This window comes from Zonotrichia albicollis, chromosome 7 (genome assembly GCF_047830755.1).
Source record: "Zonotrichia albicollis isolate bZonAlb1 chromosome 7, bZonAlb1.hap1, whole genome shotgun sequence".
NCBI classification, from domain to species: Eukaryota; Metazoa; Chordata; class Aves; order Passeriformes; family Passerellidae; genus Zonotrichia; species Zonotrichia albicollis.
This window is the reverse complement of record NC_133825.1, coordinates 22,728,616-22,751,661: the sequence shown is the minus strand read 5'-3', so window position 1 is coordinate 22,751,661 and position 23,046 is coordinate 22,728,616. Positions and strand designations below refer to the sequence as shown.

The 23,046-nt window shown below is 42.4% G+C and overlaps 1 protein-coding gene across 1 annotated transcript in view; it reads left to right on the top strand.

Moving 5' to 3' along the window:
* Positions 1-14,285: 14,285 nt before the first annotated feature.
* BICC1 (BicC family RNA binding protein 1) overlaps positions 14,286-23,046 on the top strand; it is an 89,960-nt gene continuing 81,199 nt past the window's right edge. Inside the window, exon 1 of the mRNA XM_074544653.1 lies at positions 14,286-14,717. Coding sequence (XP_074400754.1) covers positions 14,294-14,717 — 424 coding nt within the window. The 5' untranslated portion in view covers positions 14,286-14,293. The remainder of the gene's footprint in view (positions 14,718-23,046) is intronic.

The window sequence follows — 23,046 nt, the reverse complement described above, 5'->3', positions numbered from 1 at the left end:
TCTGCAAACAATTTGGCCCACAATATTTTCCTCTCTAGTCATGCTTATGCAAAGGGAAAAAAAATGCCACTTTCATAGTGACTACTTTATCCACGTTATTCACATGTAATAATGCCCAATAGCAGTAGCTTTCTTTTCTAGAATACCCAGGAGAAAGCAGAAAGGTGTTTTATTTTATTCCTCCCAAAAGAGAATTTCCACAAAGACGCAGTAATTTCTAACTCCAAAATACAACTAATCCATAGCTAAGCAGAACAACTCACTTGGAAATGAAACTTCTCCAAAAGCAATATCACAACTCCACTCACGCAAATGGTTTTCATTTGCAAGGGTGGTTGTTCTTGAAGAAAGGACTCCACAATGGAATGGAAAGGTGATGCAGAACTCTAAGTCTGGTGCTAGAAAGGTCATTAGAGTAGAAATCTGCAGCTCACATTGTGTTGGGCACAGACAGTTCTGACTAGAATAACTGACAATTACATTATTCAATAGCCTTTTGAGTCTCAGAAATTGGCAGCAAACCTAATATTTCAGCTATTTGGATAAAACTGTTCCTTGTCTCTAGGGTATTGCTGTTTATTTGCCTCAACTCTATTAATTCCATCTAAACCAGGTATTCAGAAAATGTGTGATAGCAGAATTGATCAGTCAAAACATTCCGAACATTCTTTTCCAGAGGATTGTGAAATAGCTCATTTAAGTGTTCTTTTGCAACATCTTTTGGCTACACTGTTCCTCCCACCAGCTTCTTATAAGAATCATTGAATTACATCTATTATTGCCTCACTACAGTTTTTTTTCTACTTAAGATAAATTATCACAGAGTATTCTCAAAACACCCACAAGGATTATTAAGTCCAACCCTTCAGTGAATGGCCCATACAGAGATGGAGCACACAGCCTGGCCATCATTAGCACCAGGTTCAAACCAACTGAGGTAAGTATTCATGTGCATTTGTACTTTACTTGGAGCAAGAAATTGCTACTTCATCCCTGACAGAACAGTTCCCCACCCACTCCAAGAAAAGAAAGTAAACTGTCATAGCAAGGCCCCAGGTAGAACTGTAAGCATGCTCACTTCTCACTCCTAGAACATATTTAAAGGTAGGCAAATGGAAATAAAAAGATAATGGAAAGACCAAATTTTCAAAGGAAAACTAGAATGCTACCTACAGCCTGCAGACAGGAAGGAGCCAGATCCCCCTGCCTTAAAGGTTACTTTAAGCAGGAAAAGACACTGGCCTTCTGCACCTTGCCTGCCTTGTGCTCCCTCCAGTCATCCACTACTATGGGGCTATGGAAAGGGTCACCATGAGGGGCACTGTTCACTTCTATCCCTACTGCATATCCCACAGCCAGAGAGGCATCTCTCCATGTCCTGGAAACTGCAGCATTGTGGCTAGAATATAGAAAAAAAAAAAAATAAACACAAAGCTATATCGCAAATCTGAATGTTGGATTCCCAGTAGAATAAGGGTGAACAGCATTTGGCTTTTAGGAAATTATGGGTTACTGTCAGAAGACAGCTTTGATTTAAACTCTAATTGGCTTGGTTCAGGCTTGTGTCCAAATCTTTTAAAAACCAGTTCAGTTAGAACAGTTAAAGTAAGTACTGTAGGGTTTACTGCACTTTTTCCTTTAGCAGTGAAATGTTTTGACTGGAAGCAATTAGGGTCAGAAGGCTTTTTTTTTATGACATGCATATTCAGGCCACAACACTGATCCCAACGGGCCTAAGCGCAGCAATAAATGTGGTGGGCACCCATTGTTTATTCTCACTCCAGAGTAACTGGACAGTTTTACCATTAGGTGGCACCAGAGAATATTTGAACATTACCAGGAAGGACCATTGGAACTGGGATAGTCTTAATTAAACATAGTCCTCTTTGCTATGCACATGAGCTCTTTAATTACTTACTAGAAGTGATACACAGTTCATCAGAATGCAAGTTGCAGCTACAGTCATGATTTATTAGCAAGTGGCTTTTAATCATACATGAGAAGTATTTAACATGAAATTGCCATACAGTTGGATTTAACTGAGATGAACGGCTTTGTGGGGTTTTATTTTTCTTACTGAAAAGAAAAATATATTTCTGCCCAGACAATTCCAAATGTGGGCTGTTAAAAGAGACCCTTTCAAGAATCTCTGTGCATATCTGGTACAATTCCAGCAAGGTCTATGAATAATTTACTAGCTAATGAGCTCTCTTCTGTTTATGAAATAATACTCTTAAGAATAATAAGGCAGGACATAAGCAGTAGCCATATGTTTCTTCTCAAGTTCTAGCCAGACAAATGACCTGAAAATTGCTGTTGCAAGAACTTCTAAAGCATATGGCTAAGTACAGGGAATTTGTTAACTTCTTGTGTCAGATCCAAGAGTTCTTAATTATCAACAAAAGATGGCATACCAACCCAATTACTCCTGATATATTCCAGTCAAAGACAGATTCCAAGTAACCATAGCTGTGTGGGTGTATGTGGTTTGGAATAACAGGAATCACTGCAAATGTAGTGTAAATAAAAAAAGTAGACCCAGAGATCACATCCAGACAAATGTGTCCCAGTGTGCTGAATGTACTTTCAACAGGAAGCAGGAATTTTTAGGCATTCTACCAACGCTGATTCCGAGCCACCATAAACTATTAGAGGTACATTTACTTTCCAGCTCTACAGAAAACTCCAGCAACAGCTTATTTCATTTGTCAGAGAGGAAAGGAAATGTATCTTTCTTACATAACAAAACAAAAATATACCAAATAGTTAACAATTTTTTTAACTGTTAAATGCAGATTGCTTTTTAAGACAACATCCTGATCCAGCTGGATAAACACCAGGACACTGGTACATTATGCATATTGCTGATACATCTGACTAAGCAACTGAGTCCAGTGCCATGTTCTTACTCACAGGAATCCTTACCCCAAAGCCCTGGACACAATGTGTTTTCATACCATGCCTGAATCATAGAACCTCCAGCCATTCTACTTGACAGCAAGATGGAAAAGCAATGATATATTCACAACAATGGACCAGAACTCATAAAACCTCTAGGGGAACAACATGAGGAACCCATTTGTACATTAAACAATATTTCATATTCATATTAAAATTTATTACATCATCTTAAGAGCCATATAAACTGTCAGGGATTATTCCCACTGTACTGGGTCAGTGTGTCAATCCAGGACAGCAACAGCATATTCTTCACTAAGTTCAGAATGTTTCTGGGTTAATTTTTGTTTTAATCACACATCTTGCAAGGAAGGTGAAGGTCCACAGGTCATTTCATGCTGTGTTTGTGCTTGAATTCAGCATACTGAAAGTCACTGGTTAGGTCCTTTTTTATTTAGCTTCCAGTGACTGACTGTCCAAGGTTTATGTAAATAAACATACAAAATTCCAATTACCCATAGACAAGCCAATGGCTGGGATGCTTTCCTCCCCACAGCCCTGCAGGCACTTCTCAGACCTGGCTTCTCTTGGGTTGAGTCTCTGCTCAGTCCAGAGCAGATTCCATTCCCTACACTGCAGAGCTCTGGCTTGCTCTAGGGGGAGCAAAGCCTGAGTACAGGCTGCTGGAGAATCCCTAACAGGCCACTGGCTGAGCAAAAAACCTGAAAGAAACCATGGCACTGGTGAAGAGAGTAAAAATTCTACAAAACCCCAGAAACACCTCCTCTTCCTCAGGATTTCTAGCCAGACTGGTCCATTCCAACAAAAGTAAGCAAAATCTGTGGAAAATGATCCCCAAATACTAAGAACAGACTAAACATTAAAGTAACTGCACGGGCAAAAGATGTGTAAGAGTCTAGAAATGCAATCTTTTCCTAATGGCTCAAGTTTCACTTGCATGGAAGTGAAAAGTCACCAATTAAACTAATCCTTCCTTTATTATACTGTTTTTAAGAGTAGTTCCTGAGCTATAAGTGTAAAAATAGGCTGTTTTTAAAAACACAACCCTGATCTAGTTAATGCAAAGAAAACAAGTGAAAATTCACATTTTGGACCTGCCTAAATTTCTACAACTACAGTAGAAAAAGATCCCAAAAAATGCAAAAAGTAATTCTGAAATTTGCTCTGTCCATGCTATCTGAGTGTACATGACTGATATATTTCCCCCAAACACAAGATTAAAACTAAACTGTTGTTCCTTATCACAGCAAATAATACCTGGCACTGTTCATAGGCATTTCCAATATTAACCCACCTGTAAACCAAAGAAAACATTTTCTCATAGCTCAGGAATCACAGTGCCACAGCAGCTCATTTCTAAGACCCAGGAATGCTGCCTGTGAAACTTAACCTAGGGTGAGCACATGGAAGCTTTTCAATGATTAGCTATTGTTTTATCAGCTCCATGAGAGAAAAAGATGAGTTTTCACCAGAATTGTAATAATACCTAACTGATAAAGCTGCCTCAAAACCAGAACAAATATAGAGAAAAATACTACAAACATAGAGAAAAATAATAACAAACAGTATTAGTAGCCAACAGGTTTTCCTAAATGTCCTTCTACAACTTTTTCCTACTAAAGTGTGGGAAAAGTGTTCAAATGCCTGTGCCCCCAATTAAAAAACCTACTTATAAGCAGGCAACAATCCACCTTCCAAAACCCTATTCCTCACTGCATGTTATGTTCCACTTGCCATGCTTTGTCTCTTTCAGGTTTGTGTATAATAGTCAAATACAAATTTTTATCTCCTTCTCATGCATATTTTTGGGGATCATGCTTTCCTCCTGAAGTGCATTGTTTCACATGCCACAGCTGGAAGCAGCACTCCCTTCCAGCAGGAATTAAGCAGACACATGAATTCAGTCAATTAAGCCCATTGATTTGGGTGATTTTGTTTGTACACACAAAGCCAGGTTTAAGCACCACAGTGAACAATGCCTTTCTTTTCATCCCACACACTGTCCACAATCATCCAGCTATGCTAATATCAAGGTATGCATACACAGTCAGTCAGACTGAGCTACTTCACAACAGTTGTGGCCATAGAAAAATACTAATGAATATATTTATATAATAATATATAAATGTTATATATATAATATATATGAAAATACTAATGAATATATGTGTCCACAGTTTTGTGGTATTAGCTAAACCCAGGTATCTGAATCCTGCCCTCCCTCACCTCCTGAGGCACAGGACATTGCAGGTGTGCCTCTGGACCACATCACTCTGCAGGGAGTTCAGGAAGTCTCTTCCCTACATCAGTGCTCAGCATCACTGCCATAGTCGTTCAACCACTGGGGAAGGATTGTCTGTTGTACGGCATTTTTGGATTTTTTTCAATACACAATGATTAAGTGCCTTTCATCTTCTCTCACCTCAAGCCCTGTATGCCCTTTGCCACTCCAGCACTTTGCAGTTTGTTACAGAAAATGGGTTCAGGAGAGGTACAGATCAGTTAAGGGATCATCATTTGGAACACAGCACCTTTGCAGAATCCCTTGGGCTGCAATATTCTCAGTTACACCTCATAACTGAGAGCCCTCACCTCCCTGCTCCTACATCACTCTGCAAAAATCACAATGCTTTTCCCAAACTCCAGCAGCTCCTTCTCAGGCATGATGGCTGTGTGGAAGAGCATTGCTCTTATCAGTTGAAATCCCTGCTGCACCTGTTTGGATTGATGTAGCTCAATGCTCTCAGCCAGTGCTTTTGCACTACATTCAAAAGATTTATTTTAAATGTCCCAACAGAGTCAGATAAGACACACTCGGCCCATTTCAGCATAAAATGCAAAACATTCTTAGAGCAAAATGTGCAAAACTCCCACAACTATTTAAGTTAATAATTAAAAGGCCTTCCCCTAGGGTTAACCAAGTCAAGTTAGTTATTCCTCTCATTTAAAGTGCATGTACTAGGACCAAAAAGGAAGACTGTTGGATGATTTTGCATTTCATCCATGCAGAGCTGTGCATTATAACCACATACAGAAACGCAATATGCTTTCAGAAAAGCACAATATTGCTCCATACCTTGGCCTTTGTGACATAGTGCAGCAAGCCACATACCTTGAAGCCATCCAAGCCTCTCAGATTGCTATAGAAGACATACCTGCATAGCTGAAACTGCCCTGGTGACTGCCCCAGCTTAAACAGCATGGCATTCACACAGAATGTAGGCAAGCTGCACATATAGCAATGCATTTACAGCCTTACTTGCACTTCACACCTGAGGGATGGACACCTTTATACCTCACACCTATGGAGACTTGTGACTGGCAGTCCCAGACAGCCACTTCTCCAAACAATGCTTTAAAAAAGCAAATTTACTTTAATCCCAGTGTTGGTCCCAGCTTTGCAGGAAGACTAAACCATAGCAAAAGGTTCCACTCTCCCTGTGTAAGTGCTACAGTAAATTACCACCCTTAAGTGACCATATTCTGAATAAAATCCATTCAGGACTGCGTGGTACCCTGCGCCCACTACCATCACCCTGTTATCACTTGACTGCATTTTTGGGAAAAAAAGGGCTCTCAGTCAGGCAAGCCCTGCTATCTTGGCACACTGCTGAAGGCAACAACAATTATTCCAGAAAAACATCATTAAAATAAGTGCTCAACTTTAGAAATAAACACTACATTACAGCATAAGTATTTCAGATGATTCTAAAATGTAACAGAATCTTCTGAAATCTCAGGCTTTTCTTTGCTCTTTGTAGCCTATTCATGCATAGGATAGGGAACCTTCCTACATAATTAATCTTGTTAAAAATACATTTAGAGGCACCCTTTTTTTTTAAGGGCAGTATAAACATATGCCCAAAAAATAAACACAACACAGAATTTTTTTTTTTTTTGGCAGCAACTCTTTAAAAATTAGTATACTAGCATTTTGAGACTCAGGTATTCATTAGGCAAACTGAAGCACACGCTTGATGCCATTATCAAAGAGCATCCACTACACTGAGATGTCTGGATCAAATATTTATCTGTTTCATGTCCAAAGGCATTTACTCCAACATATCTGTGTGAAAACATGCAAGAGCAAAATGTATTCCTACATGTCCACTGGAGTTCTTGGACATTTACAGTCACTGACCTGACAAAACACTATTACAGACTTGTTTTAGGAATGTTATTCAGTCCTTTCCGTGCTTCCTGTCTCTGCCTCTGTGGGCTAGTAAACTTGACTTGAACAGTTTGGTTGCATTAACCTAGCTTTCCTTGCCATTACTATGATATTTTTCTTTCTTGTGAGTACTGTGAGTCATTTCCTTAAATCTTTGCTGGTTTGGCTGCAGCCTTCAGGATAGTAGGAACTGCCATTGCTCCTCTTCTACTCCTGGTTTTAATTGTGCTGTGTGCAGGAACCAATGCTCTATTAGAGTAGATTTATCTGTTTCATTGAAACAATTACATTTTTGCCTAATGCAAACCACTGAAGTTCAGTTGTCATCATAAACTCCTCAAAGCCATATGAAGTTCCAGGTGTGGACAGTCTGAACCCAGTGTTTTGTGACTATTCTGATAAAACCCCTGCAGATGAGCAGCAAGACTTTATAAACATGGCCATACCACTGTATCCTATCATGACTTTATTTAAATAGAACAAAGTCTTTACACCTAATTATATAAAGTCTACCAATGCAGCCGTATGCTCAAATACTCCTCTGTATACTCCTAGGCCTTGGGTAGAGGAAAACACACAAAAAAAATGAACAGGAAAACTCAATGGGTAAAACATCCTTCCAGGGAGATTCTGTGGTTGTAACAAGAGGCAGGATAGAAAACCACCCACCTGTAACCCAGAATGAACATCCAGCTCTCCAAGGCAGGGACAGAACAAGAGCCTAAGAGCCAGGGAAGATCAAACCAGGACTGAATTCTGGGCCAAGCTTAAATGGAGCTCCTGAGCCCATGGGTACAGGGTGTGGGCGGGATCCAGGCCAGGTGGGGCTGATCAGGCAATTAAAGCTTGTTAATTAAAACCCTGCCACTGCAGCAGAGGGGCTTCCCAGCCTTCAAGGATGAGTAGCTGTGAGAAATAAAAACAGCCATGTTCTAAGTGCTAAATAAATCCAGGTGCTTTTTACAGACTAGTGACTCACCAAGTGCAAACAATTTTATAATAATGAAGCCACATATTAAACCTCTATGAAAGAAACAACGTAAAACAAGAAATCCTCCAATCCCATATTTTGTTCAGTTTCTGATAGATACCCAAAGCTAATCTCAGCAGCTATCAGCCTTTACTACTGAAAGGGAAGTACATTAATTACTTCAGCCGTTATATACAATATAAAAGCCTTGAGAGACTGAAGGAGTCTCTGCAGTGTAAAAGAGAGTTTTTTCTTAGTTGAGGAACTACTCTAATAATTGAGTAAATCTTATCTGTTGAGACAAAAAGAAGAACAGATTTTTTGAAATGTATCACTGTTAAATGCAGCATTTTAGCTATGCAGGATGGTAAGAAGGATGTACACTCCATTGTACCCCAGTAAAAGGAAAGAAAAATAACCAGAATATTACTAATAAAGAAGGTTTATCCATTTAGAATCTGAATCCAGGAAACACTTTTACCTATCTGTAATTTTATTTCCATTAGTTTTGGAAGAAACAGAGAAAACTGATTCAGTATATATTTATTTTAAATCAAAGTATTAACTCCAATTGTAAACTTATATCAGAATTTAGTTCACATGCCCTCTCCTTCAATAAAACCACTTTTTCCTGTTTGACACTTTATGTGAGTGGAATAGAAAGAATGTAAAACACCTAAAAATCACCTGTGAAGATTACAGTGTAAAGAGGCAGTTTCAAAACAGGAATATTTTTTCTTAATCCAGGAGAGCTTTTTTCTAGAGGCTTCTAAGGACAAGAGAGGACTTTTCTTGTTTTTAATTAAGAAAAGAACATAGTTATCAAGTTCAAGATTTAGATTAGAAACCAATTTTTCCTTATTTATAGATTAGTAATGCAGTTCCTTTGACAGCAATGTAGGATGTTGACATTTGACATGACAAGGAGATTGCCAGTGCAGGATCATTGCTCTCATCCTTTTGGTTCTTTAGAGTGCCATACTCAATTCTAATTCGTGCTCTTCTTCATTAGTTGCTCTCCTTACAAATATCAGTTTTCTTTTTCTAATTGGTAATATTTAACTCTCATTATAGTGTTTTCTAATTAGATATAGAGTGTGAACTATGGCTTTGCTTCTGAGAGCCAAAACAGACAGGTTTTGCCCTTGCCAGAAAGAGCCCGTGCCATTTCCAAGAGTGAAAATTCCTGGACTTCTGAGCCTTGTACATTTGTTTCCAATTCTCCTAACATTTCTGAAAAGACAAGGTTCACATAATCCATCTGTTGAAAAATCTTCCAGAGATTAAGATGTTTAAAACTGCATGGCTCTAATAAATAACAGTGTATATATAAGGTTATACAGCACACTGAATGTTACCAAATGTTAACACCTCATGTGTGATCAGTCAGACTTTTAAGCTGAGATCCAATGGTTTTCTGCAAGGTTCACCAAGGCTGTATTTATTTCCCTGCTCATTCTCACAACCATTAATGACTCTCTTTAAAATCCTTTGGTGATGGGTGAGGTACCAGAAAACAGAAAAAGGTCAAATGTGGTGACTGTCTGTAAAAAAGGCAGGAAAGGAACCAATAAATCCTAGACTAGTGAGTTTAACTTCTTCCCCCAGAAATATTCTGGAGTAAAAAAAGTAATTGGAACAGGTAATTGGAATAGGTAACCTAATAACAAGAGTCACACACAGCAAGTATGGCTGTGACAAGAATAAATTCTACCAGAGTAATGTGCTACTGTAGCAAACCAGGAATGTCTGTAGCATGGCCATAACTCCGGACTTCGGCAGAGTTTAAATCCTATTTCCTGTAACATTCCCATAAAATACAGCAGAAGCTGTCAATGAAACAAAATGTGCAATAAGCATCCCCACACAGGACTGTTGTGACCATTAGGATGGAAGGATGTATTAAAATAGATATTCTATCCTGGGCCCACTGTGTTCTGTGTTTCACTGATGATTCTGTGAGAAAACTGAAAGGATGCCCTGAGGGGTGTAAAAACTGAAGCTGCAGAAGTACAGCATTAGTGCAAATAGATGTCAAAAACCAGGAACACAATCTTTCAGAAAAACCAGGATCAAATTCATTTGGGACAAGACCAGGAGACCATGCTGAGCAGCAGAACTCAACACCAAAATGCACCAAAGAACAATTAGCTGGACGATGCTATATTCAGAAAAGGACCTGGAGGTTACAGTTTGTCAACACAAGCCATGTATGCAGGATAAGCACTACATGAAAATGAATATTCAGGAGTACAGCTTGTGAGGCAGCTGGTAAGATCATGCAATTCTGTCCAGCACTGGTCAGGCCTCAGCTGGGGTACTCCCTTCAGTTTTGTGTTTCTATTTCAAGAAGAATGTAGCTCACTATGGAAAGAGTTTGTTGCAGACCATCAATACAATACAACCTCTGAGAATGAGCTGAAAGACTTAGGAGTATCTAGCTTAATGAAGGTAACTATTAAAGATTAATCAATGCTTGATAAAAGTATTTATAAGCACCAAAGTCTGATAGAAAGAAGAAATAATTCATTCAGTGTGTCCATGTTGAACAGGACAAAAACTGATAGCTTTAAGTTGCAGGGAGAATAATCCAAGTTACTTATTAAAGGGAGAAAATACTTCTTGATGGTAAGTGAAACACAGGAATTTCCTGGATAGGTCATGAAGACCTCATCATGAGAAATTGTAAAGGAGTGAATAAACAAATATCTATCAGAAATGAATTCAGCATACTTAGGAGATGAACGAGATAACATTTTTTGTTATCTCTTTCAATCTTTTTGTTTTATGGTTCCATAATTCTGTATCACTAAAAAGATGATTCAGAATCTCTCTGCCCTTTCAGTTAGAATTTATCTGGGGAATTTCTAGGAGTGGAAAAGTTTCTGTAATGGCTGTGGAAGATGTTTTATTTATTTGCTGGTGGGTGCACACTACTTTAGAACAGAGTGAGACACATTATATTATTCTGAGAAATTTAAGTTAATGGGACTTGTTTGGGGAATATGGTATAGCATCATGAAAAGACAAAATATTATAGGCTCTTCTGTAAAATAGTGAATGCAATAAAGCCTTTCAAAACACCACCAGCATTAATTTTCACTAGCAATAACCTCTCCCAAATAACAAACCCCAACTTTAGCACTCCTCCTAGAAAAGCATTTATAGATACGGCAGATGATGAAAGAATCTGTGTGCCACCTTCTCTTTCCCCACCCTCACTTTGCAGCTTTCCAAACCACCTCAGGGAAGTACAGAAAAGAGCACTTTGCTTCTTCGTGGTGCTGTGAAGTGGAGAAATTCGAGCTGAAGAACAATAAATAAATGCAAGCTCTGCAATACAGACTGTGCTGTATTAAGGGTAAGTTACACGGCCTAATTCTTTGTTTATATTTCACTTCTCCCTCCTGGGCAGACACACCCAGCCCTCAGCCCCATGCACTGGAGCTGAGCACATCCAGTGATGCTCTCTGCATGGTGACTCTAATTTCCAATCCCCAAGGCCAAGGGCAGAGCCACACCATTCCCAGGAGAGATCCTGCACGTCTCTCAGTCTGGGGACTTTGTGCAGCCCCAAATATGTAGGACTTATTACAGTGGATCACCAGTTCATGAAGTTCCTTTAAATTCCAGGATTTCACCCCAGTGAATACGGGCTCTGCACAGAGGCTGAGTGTGACAGTGAAATATTCTCCTATTTAGTGATGCTTTTTCTGAGATTTGCAGGTATTATATATGTGTGTGTGTGTGTGTGTGTGTGTGTGTGTGTGTGTGAGGTGAGGGAAAGAGACCAGGAGGAAAAAAGAAGGCAGAGAATGTAGCAAAACAGACATGGTACACCAGAATGAGAAAGATCCTGTTATTCTTTTCTTTGATCAAGCTATTGGCCCCAGAAAAAATGTCCAACATAAATTATATATGCCAAAGTCAACTTCAGCTGATGTTCTTTCTAGCCATTTGATTTTGTATCTGCCAACTTCCACCCATTTCCCCAATTTTATCCACATATAATAGTATGTAGCCATTAAAAATCTGTTTTTCTACTTAGTTCAAGTTTTCTGTGTAACAGGCATTTTATTCTTCCCCTGCAATATACTAGGAAAATAAAATGTCATTTATTCAATTGAAGTGGTAGAGTACTGAATTTAACTACCAATAATAATGCCTAATGACTGTATCCTTTTAAAAGCATTCATATGGATTTCAGGAGGAAATCAAAGAGTTTACTTCTTATTTTTTAATCTAAAAGCACATTAAGAAAGGGTTCCTTTCAGCAAATAAAAACTAAACTGCGGACAAAATTATTTTTAAGAGACCTTTGATTGATTATATTATTTTTATGGCTGCTGAAAAAAAGATTACTTTTGGGTTTAAATAACTATTCAAAAGAAGGTTTCTGTGGCTGTATTGAAGGAATGGATAAAACACAAGGAAAGGGACCTCCTACACTGAGAATCTCTGATTGTAAATCTCACTAATTCATGAGTGCAAAATACCCGAATAATTGTTTTGCTCAGAGGAGCTAAGCACCTGTAGCTGTCGTGGACTGTACCTGGTGCTGTCAACACTCACCACTTGTGAATATTTGGATTGTGCAACTGACAGGTCCTGGCATCCAGGAGACACACAACTCCAGCTGGTGCTGCTGTGGGGCGAGGCAGCACACTTTGCTGCATTTCAAGTTGTTTTGATAAGGACAATGTTCACTTTCCCATCTACCAGAAGAGAAAAAAAAAAGTGCTTGATGACTATAAGCTTCTCAGCTGGCAAGGAAAAGACTTTCAGTCTTTCCTGAGACTGCCCCATACACCTCTAGTGAGATCACACTACAAGAAAATATTAAGAGAAAGGGAGATTGCACTGTTTTCAAGACCTACATTCATATTTTGTTCTAGTGTTTTTGACTTCAGACACTTTATTTCCTGGGGCCATGGGAAGTATCAGAGGACCTTGTGAGCAGTGTGTGGTTACCTGCAAGCTGCTGGCTAGCATCCACAGAGGCTGAGAATGCCTCACTCCATGCACGTAATGCCCAACTGGAATCCTGGGTGTTGCAGAATTCATACTATCATGGAACTAAGTGGGAAATATGTAAAACTTGGAAAGCCCAAACTGGAACTTGGTAAAAATGAGTGCATGTTGAGACAAGGTCCCTGGATCTACCTGGAGTGCCAGCAAATCTCCTCACAAATGTTAGCATGGTCCTTCAGGCTGATGTTATCAGCGAGGTGAGTTCACTGTCACATCAGCTGTAATTTTTGTGTTGGCATCCATTATCCTGGTTTGGCCACCAGAAACGCATGGATGCTGCAGATCTGGAGGAGACAGGCATCTACAGCAGTGTAGGATACCTTGTGGGATTCCAGACCCAGTGCTGCTGGATCATTGTCTATCTAACAGACTGGAAAACAGCAGAAAACAGTGACTAATTGAAGCAGAAAGCTTTTGTCAGAGTGTGTGGTGTGTAACTTTTTGTGTCAGAAAGGATTTGTCTGTTTCAATAGAAACAAAGGAGACCCAAAGAGAGTGGGGTGTCCATGCTTCACTCTTTGTCCAGGTGCTTTGAACAGTCACACTTGGGCAGTGATGGGCCTCCAGGGCAGTGTCTGGCTGAGGGAACAGCAAAATGCCACCACTGCCACCAGGCCAGTGTGGCAGCTCACGCTGACTCCTCTCCACCACTGCGTGCTTGGGGGCTCAATCTGTTTGCAAAGCGGCGTGAACTGTGCCGGAGTACACCCAGCTGGGATTCTGGATAAACGCAGTTCTGCTGGAAGGTGAGGGATGTGTAACCCAGTCTCTTGAGGTGCAGCAGCACAAGGCACTGCCCTCTCAGGAGAATTCGTGCAGCGAAACGCCCGAGCGGGGATTCGGGGCCCGGCCCGGCAGGAGGGGATGTGCCAGCCGGGCCACCACGGCCAGCTGGTCCCTGCCGCCCTCACGGGCGCGATTCGGGATCGGCTCTAGGCACGGTGCGGCTCAGGACCGCCACTCAGGGTCGGGGGTCGCCGGCTGGCAGGGTGATCCCGGCTAGCATGCTGACCCCGGCCGGCACAGCCCCCGGCCCAGCGCCCGCAGGCGGGGCAGTGCCGCTGGGGGCGGTGGCATCTCCCCTCTCCTCCCCTGCCCTCTCTCCGCCCTCCCCGCCCTCCTGCGGGGCCGCGGCGCTGCCCCCTCCCGCCGGGGATATCCCCGGCCCCTCCCCGGCGGGCGGCGGCCCAATGGAGGTGGGGATGCTGTGCGGGCTGCGGGCGGGCTGGGGGCGCCGCCGAGCCGCGGACGCCGCCGGGCCGGGGCCGCGCTCACTCGGCGGGGAGCCGCGGGCAGAGGCGGGCGGCGCCGGGGCTCGGTGCGGCGGCGGCTGGGATGCGCCGGCCGGGCGGCTCTGGGGGCAGATAGCGTCCCGCGGCGAGGCGGCCGAGTGGGGCCCGGGGCGGCGGCCGCCGGGCAGCGCCATGGCGGCGCAGTGCGACCCGCTGAGCGGGTACCTGCCCCAGCCGCTCTCCGACCCGGGCTCCAACAGCGAGCGCAGCGCCGACTCGCCCGCGCCCGGCTCCGAGGAGGACTCGGCCGGGCCGCCGCGGCCCCTGCACAGCCCCGAGTGGGGCGAGGAGCGATTCCGGGTGGACAGGAAGAAACTGGAGGCCATGCTCCAAGGTGAGGGCGGGAGCGGCGGCGGTGCCCGCGGGGCGCGGGACGGTGGCGGCGGCCGGGAGCGGCGAGAGGGGCCCCGGTCCCCGCCGTGCCTTGTGCCGGCTCCCCTTTCCCCGCCGGAACGGGATTCCCGTCCTGTCAGCCGCTTCCCCGGTGCTGGACGCGGGCCCGGGTCGGCGGGAGCCCCGTGGGCCGGTCCGTGCTCCGGCCGCTGCCGTGGCCTCTCGGCCGGGGTAAGCGGCTCTCTGTGCCTCGGAGTGGAGCCGAGCGCCCCGGGCCCAGCCCGGATAGCCAGATGCCGCTTGGGGCCGGCCCTGGTGTCGTGATTGTGCCGCTGCCCTGCCCCGCGGGGCTCGGAGCGTCCCGGTCCCTCAGAGTTCCGTCCGTCGGTGAGGAGGGGACATCCCGCCCGGGCAGGCGCTGCCGACTCTCGGCTTTCGAGGAACAGCCCAACTCCCAAGGAGCCGCCGGAGCCCGGCGGTCCCGTCCCGGCCGGAGCAGCGGGGATGGATCCGCAGGGCTGACAGCGGCCGTGGGACCGGCTCGGCCCTTGGCTCCGCTGTCTGGTGGTTTTTTTGAGTTTTTTTTTTCTTTCCTTGAGGCTACATATTTTGTCCCAGTATGTTTTGAATTATCTGGTCTCAGTGGAAGTTACGTAGGCAGCCTTTGACAAAACAGGAGTAGTAATTTGCTGGTTTTGTTGCTAAAGAGCACATGAGTGGGTTTGAACCAGTTGAGGATGCTCTGAGCGGGGTGATTCCCTCGGGCCGTTCCCAGCTGTCTGCTCTGAGGAGCCCGTGAGAACCGAGGTGAGTTTCAGGCCTTTCAGTGTCAAATCTCAGGGTGTGTCTGGGTCTACAAGAAGAGACGGTGGTGGCTTCAAGAGGGCGCTTTTCCCTTTGGAACTACTGTTTTGTAAACATTTAATGTTACACTAACACGGTAACTCACATATTTGACACTAACACGGTAACTCACATATTTGTGTACACTTTCAGAAGAAACCCTTGTCACAAAGAGGGCGTTGTGGTCACTTACTGGAAGCTTTGGGTGCTCCCTACCTGAGCATCCCCTGTCAGGGACCTGCCTCCCTCCTTCAGCAGTGCAAGGGAGGCTGTGGGAGCGAGCAGGAGAGCAGCAGCTGGTGAGCTGGGTTGGTCACTGAAGAGCTGCGGTTTGACTTGGTGACTGCAATGATTGGAATTTTTTTAATTGAGATGGTCTCTCCTGGGGGTGAGTTAATCTTTAATCAGTTAATACTTTAGAGCTAGTAGAAAAATCTCATTATGTAATGCAGTAAAGAGAAAGGAATTTGGAGAAACAGAGCAGCAACAACTATTTATAAAGATGTGCTCATCAAAAGTGTCTGAAAACCAAAACCACATGGGTATTTCTGTGTAAGAAGTGGTAGAGAAGGGTCAAAAGTTAGAGTTCTGTAAGAAGATGAAGGTTGCCTTAACTTTTTCCTCTAACAGCCAAATAAATTTCCATTATCTCATCCCTCACACAGTCCTTTCTTCTACTGCCTGAGGTAGTAAGCATGAAGGGGCAAACAAACTCCCAAGCAAAAGACAAATACTCTGTGGGTTGTGTGACCCAGTAGTAGCCAGTGTCAAAATGTAAGATTTTTCTTTGCTCCTTTTTCAAATGTTATTGCTTACCTTTGTAAGAAAAATGAAGTAGTAAAAAGTATATGAATGATAGACCATAGTGAGTAAATACAAGCAGAGTACTGCCTGGTTTTTGATGTGAGGTTTCTGTATGTGCTGTCTAGAACACATTCTTCTGGTGATAGTTTGAGGAGGATTTGTATCAGATGTCCTTGTTGTGAAGGAAAGTTTATATTGGGCTTGGAAATAAGTGGCTTTATGTGAAAATCTGAACCGTCTGGCTTACTGTTAATGAAAAACTGTTTATTAGGAAACAAGAAGCAAACATAGCAGTTCTTTATGTGAGAAAACTGAACTGTTTTGTAAACATTTTGTCAGTTTCTGTCAGTTTCCTCTCTGTGCTTTACAAGTATTTATCTCATCTCTTGACTTAAAGGACCTCAAGCACCAGGCAGCTCTGCCAGGGAAAGCATCATGAAGCCAGATCTGTATGTGGTACCCAGAAATTCAGTCAGCTACGCTGCTGTTTACAAGCCAAACTTGATTTTATTTTTTAACTTCTCCCACCCTCTCCACCTTTTGTTTGCGTCCTTCTTTTGGAAGTGAAGCTTTGACTTGCCCTATTAGGAAAGTGACAATGGAAAGGAAGCAGTGTGAATCATCTCCAGGAACAAACTTGTGTTAGATAGTTTGTAGGATTGTGTTCCCTGTGTTTTGTGATACCAGATCCTTTACTGGAAGTTCTTAAAATATGCAGAAATTGCATCATGGAAAAGAAACATCTTTTCAATCCAAGTGATGATGAACAGATTTCTTATTTCCAAAAGTTAGCCAATTTTTAGGCCTTTTTTTTAATTTCAGGCTGGTGTAAATACAGCTTTTTGCTCATATTAGATACTTAAGGGGTTCTCTTTTGCTTTTACTAGTTAACTTGTTTACATTTGGGAAAGTTACTTTTTAAATGATTAAAAAACTTAGAATGCCTTCTAGTGACCACCACACCTTTCTTATATTATGAAAGAGTGGAAATGTATTATCTTTAGTTCAGTTGTCTTTACAGCCAAGTTTGAAGGAGCATCTGTTGAAGGAACTTATCAGGAAATGTTCTCATTCTTGCTTGGGGGTGCCTTGGTGGTTTTTTTTTCCCTCATCAACATCTGTTGTTTACCGAACTAATCGTGAAATGTAAGAAAAACTATCTGGGAGAAAGAATAAGCAGCAGCTCCATGTTCAGCTCAGTGCTTCTGATACTTCTTGCATTGCTGAGTTTTTATATCTGCTGCTGCTGCTGTGGTTATTTTCATCTTTCCCACAGTTTGTGGGCAGTTTCCTGAAGGCCAGGGCTGATCCCAGCAAGGCTCACCTGGGAATAGCAGCCTCTGCAGCTCATGGAGGGACTGGGGCACCTCCCTGTGAGATACAGAATAACTGCAGTAAGTGCTGTAGGAAGAACTCCATAGCTGTCTTTGAAAAAAGAGGAGGTGCAGGTAGTTTGCTACCAGTTGTATCTGAAACAGAAATCAAATCTGACTTGTGGTGCCAAAAAAAAATTGATAATTTGAGGATGCCTCTGCTACCTTTTTTTTTTCTCCCTCCACTCTTAAAAATAATTGCATTGTTGTTTCCTGAATGGTTCTGTTTCCGGAATATCAGAAACTGCAAAAGCTGTGGTAAACTCCTTGCAAATAAGAACTGTTTTTTCCCTTGTGTCCATCTTTGTATCACTGCTTCATTACTTCATGCACGTAGATGACTGGAATTGTGTCCCATAAACAAATCTCAGTCTTTACAGTGGTGTGTAAGCTCTTTTATGCCTCATGTCTTCATCAGATTTTTGGTTATTATTCTAGAATATTTTTTTTTTAAGGAGGCCAATATGAGTAAAACAGATCAACTTTTCAGCAGTGACAGAAGATGGTATTTCCTAGTAGCCCAATTAATTACAGCTGCTCTGCACAAATTCTGGTTAATGCTCAGGTGACTTCATATTGTGGGATGATTTACTCGGTGTGTGAGTGCCTGTTACCATAGGAGCTGAATATTATTGTAAAGAGGCAGAACAGTACACTTAGGAAAGCTGTCCAAAAAGTATAATCTATCAGCTGATGTTGCAGCAATCAGTAGGCTTGGGCAAGTTGGCCATGAACATTAAAAAAAAAACCCAAACCAAAGAAAGCAACACCTTTTTTTGCTTGCGTGGTGTGTCTCATTCTTGGTTACACAATGTTATGCCAGTCTTGCATTTCAAATAATCCTCTTTCTTTGTCATGTTCTTTAGCAGATGTAGGGGTTTTTTATGTGGTATGTGTGGTTTAAGCACTCACAGTTAAATACTTCTTGACTTTATAATGCACTATCACACGATAGTAGTTTGCTAAAAAAACAAATCCATGCTGTTTTTAATAAGAGTCTAAGTCTAGCAATGGTGTGTGGGCCTATATTGTATATGGCTCTTTCATTAAAGTACAAAACTCTGCTAGTTAAAATTCTGTATTTCTTCACTTTGTTTTGTATTTTTTGTGCATCATCTTTCATTTTGAGGACTGCTCAGGGTAATTTTACTCAAGGATCTAAAACTTTATGGATGGTGGTATTTTGTTCGTTGAGATTTTTTTCTCTTATGAGGTAATTCAGCATTTGCCCATTTATTGATAAACAAACACATGGAAAAAAGCACAGACCTGCGTGCCCAGCAAACTCTGAAGAGCACCCAGTTTGCTCTAGAGCTCATCTTACAGAGCAGGTTGTGTTGAGACCAGGTGGGCACCTTGGAAAATAGCACTGGATATGGTGCTGGCCATATTGGTTGTGTCACAGGTCAGCTGGACTAGGCCAGAATTAGAGGACTCATGTAAATTCTAACGATAATAGTGGATCAGTGGTTGCTTTCCAGGCAGGAAGGACAGAAGTGCTGTAACAAATTCAGCATGAGCAGTCCGTGAAAGCTGCTCATTGAGGTGCCCTTGTGTGGCTCTGTTCTTCCATTGCAGTGTTGAGAGAGCTCTCCCCCATCCTACTCCCTGTTTCAGTGCTCTTTGCCTGCCATGGGGAGCTAGAAAAATGCTCAGCTAGTAATGTTCTGCCCAAAACAACCCCTGATTTTCTTAGGGGGAGGTGACATGTTTGCTTAGATAACTTTTTTTGCATGGTTTAATCCACATGAAACTTAGAGTCAATTGTTCATTCCTTTGCCTAAAGGTCACCCAGAGACCATTGTCAGATCTTGATTGCACTTATGCAATGCCTCTTTCTGATGTCTGGATGATAACCAGCTTTTGTTTGCTGATCCATCAGGTGAAACTTGTGTTTAAACAAGTACATTTTCCCTGCTTAATGCATAACTGTTGGAAAGTTTGCTTGAGTACTTTTCATAGTCTTCTGCACTGGTTTGTTTCATCTACAGAGAATGAGAAATCAATACATGTGGCAGGCAAAGCTTGGGAGAAATGGGGTGGGGGGGAAGAAAAGCATTTTTATTGGAATGTGCTAAAGAACACAGATATTCTAAGAAACCCAGGCTTCTGCTGAGTGCTAGAAACAATGGTTTTATTAGAGACTGGACCCTGAAGATAGACATTTTGAGCAAGTTGGCTGCTTAACAGGCAATTGTAATGTTCCTGTGATGGTGCCTGTGCAGGGAGGGTAAGTTCCATGTTAAATTTATTTTGGTGATTTGTGTTTAAATGGCTAAGTAGGAATTACTGATATTCCCCTGGATTTTTTTTTTTTTTGTGATGGTCATAGAAATCTGCCCAATAAAACTTAGTGTACTGTGTTCCTTCAAATAATTAGTGTACCTTGCTTGCAGCTGAAGTTAAAAATACTCAGAGTACTGGTGATTTATACTCCTGTTTACAGTTCCCATGTCCTTTTTGGAGCTCCAGGGGTTGTGAACTATGTCTAATCTATGACCAGATTTGTACTGAAATATCAAACTCTTTATTTTAGTAGGTCTTAACCACAGTTGCTTTTCCTAGAGGAAGAAAATGTTGGGTTTTCCTACTAAATTGTGTGATTTCTGTTGGTGGTTTTTATTATATTTTGTTCCTTGTAATGTGTCAGCATAACCTATACAAGGACATAGTTGTGGGGAAATTGGAACCTTCCTAATAGCATTTACATTTGGTTTTTAACTTATATGTAGCAGGAAAAAAGAATCCAAGTTCTTTGTCAGGTTTTCAAATCCCCAAAGTGCTGAATAGTCTATTTCTACAAAAAATAAATACATGAAATGAATTTGTGTGACTTGTAGTTCTTGCATTCCACTATTAACAATTGTAATAATACCACTTTCTCAAGTTTCAGTGTTCAAGTAGTACAAGGGACTATCATGGTTTGGCATGAGCTGCTGAGTTAAGTATTGCTGGCTTGCACATTCCTGTTGGTTATATTGTAATCTTTACCTCCACTGGAAAATATGTCCTATTTTGAGTACTCATTTCAGACTCTTGGCTTTATGCCTCTCAAACAATGAAACATGCTAGTTTTCTTTAATTTCAAACCTCTGTGTCAAAGAACTAATAGCTTTTTAAAAAATATTTTTACAGTAGTGACTTTTGCTGTGAAGACTCTTTGGTGACTTTGATGAACTTTGAGCTTAAAAACTGGTGAGACTACGTGAGTTGGAGTTCAGCTACAGAAAATACCCACACCTAATAAGCTATCTGAAGGAACAAGCACTTGATTTAAGGTTTTCTTTAAGATGCTACCTATTAATCAAGGGTAATTCTAAAATAATTTTGACTTAAGCGATTGAAACCATTCTTTGACCATAGCCTCAGCTCTTGTTCAGTCTTTGTTTTTGTTTCTTGCCTCTGGCAAAGAGCAGAATTAGTGTATTGCATGAGGCAAAGGAACTCTTCATGTGTCAGTGACTTTTATAGCTGATTTATGTCAAGATATCTGCAGTGATATCCTCTTTACTGGAATAAATAGAGTTAGAATTCTATTGATGTTTTGAGGGAACACTCCAGAGTGAGAGTGTATCTCACTAGATAATACAGTCTAAGGAATCTGAGTAATCAACGAGTTCTCTCATGTGTGAAAGCAGGGTTTGGATATTGCGTGGAAAAGCTCTTGATGTCTCTGCAGAAAGATGGTGTGATGGATAGCAGATTGAAAACAAATCCATAACTGTGAACACTAAGTGTCTGGATAAGTCACTTGCCTGGTAGCATAACTCCATGTAATTTTTCTGCTCAAGCCAGATTTCATGGAGGGGTTGATGGGCAGGTAGCAACCCTGTTCTGTCCCAGCTGTTTTCCTGCTGTGCAGCTCTGCTGAAGTTACAGACACCAGGGCACAGAAATGGGGAAAGCACACCCTAGGTGTGTGCCTGCAGGACTGTTCCAGGAGAACCTTCACTGGGAACCCCTGAGTGTGGTACATCCCTGAAGCTGCTGATGGTGATGCATGGTGCAGACAGGTGGAACTGCAGGGCTGCAGCCTCCCTGAGGCTGGAGAGGTGTGGTGGGATAGCTCTGGGGACTGGAGTCCTTCAGTGCCAGGGTCTGTAGGGTGCTCAGAGTGGGATGCTGAAGAGGAGGTGATGCGCTTTGATGTGGGGGAGTGGCAGGATTGCAGGGAGCTCTGCCTTGGAGCACAGCGCCAGCCATTTGAGAGTGCAGGCTCAGGAGTGCTGGGCAGTTTTACAGGTGTTGCTGCAGACCATCTGGGTGGGATGAAGCAGCACAGGAGGCCTTCAAACAGCTGGAGGGAGGCTCCTGTTTGCAGTCAGTCCCCATGGAGGAGTTCAACCACTCTGTTCTCTGCTGAGACAAGAGCCTGGCAGCACACAAACCATGGAGGAAGTTTCTGGAATGCATTTTGTGACAGCTTCCAGACAGGTGATCAAGGAGCTGACAGCAGGTTTGCTGGGATTTTTCCTCACTTGCAAGGAAAAATTATTCATGAATGTGAAGATGGAGGCAGCCATTGAGAGGGACCGTGGCAAGCTGAAGAAGTGGCCCAAAGGAATTCCATGAAGTTCAGCAAAAAGGAACATGAATTGTTGCACCGTGGAGAAAACTGTCACAGGTTTGTGCAGCCCTGACACTCTGTGCTGCCCTGGTGAGACACGTCAGGAGCGCAGGGTCCAGCCCTGGTTCCCCAGTGGCAGGGAGACATGGGCATTCTGGAACAAATCCAGCAAAGGGCCACAGTGCTCCTGAGGGACTGGAGGGGAGGCTGACACATCTGGGACTGTTTAGCTTTAATCTTGAGAAGGCACAGGGAACACTGCATCAATTGTGTGTGTCAGGGGATATAAGCAGATGGAGCCAGAGTCTTCTCAGTGGTGCCTAATGGAAGGACAGGCAGAAAAAAATGTCATCTTATGATTTTTCCTCTTTTTCTGAAAAGGAAATAATCCATAGAATCTGGAGGCTTTCCAGTTTTTGCAGTGTTCAGTGCTGAAGTGAGGTCACTGCTGTCTTTTTTGGACAGCAAAGGAATTAAAGAATTCTTAACTACAATTTCAGTTGTTGAGTTAAAATACTAAATCTGAAATTGGACTATTATATTAAAGCACAGTGTTTATTAATGTTAGGTGTTGGAGATTACTAAAAATACATTTTGAGGTAAATCCTTGATCAAATACCAGTATTAAAAATAGCAGTTTGCAGCCTGAAGCATTCTCCATAGTTGATAAAATTGTGATTGAGTTAGGGGTCAATTTACCTTCCTCAGAGCATTGAGAAACATCTGCTGGGAAAACTGGTCTG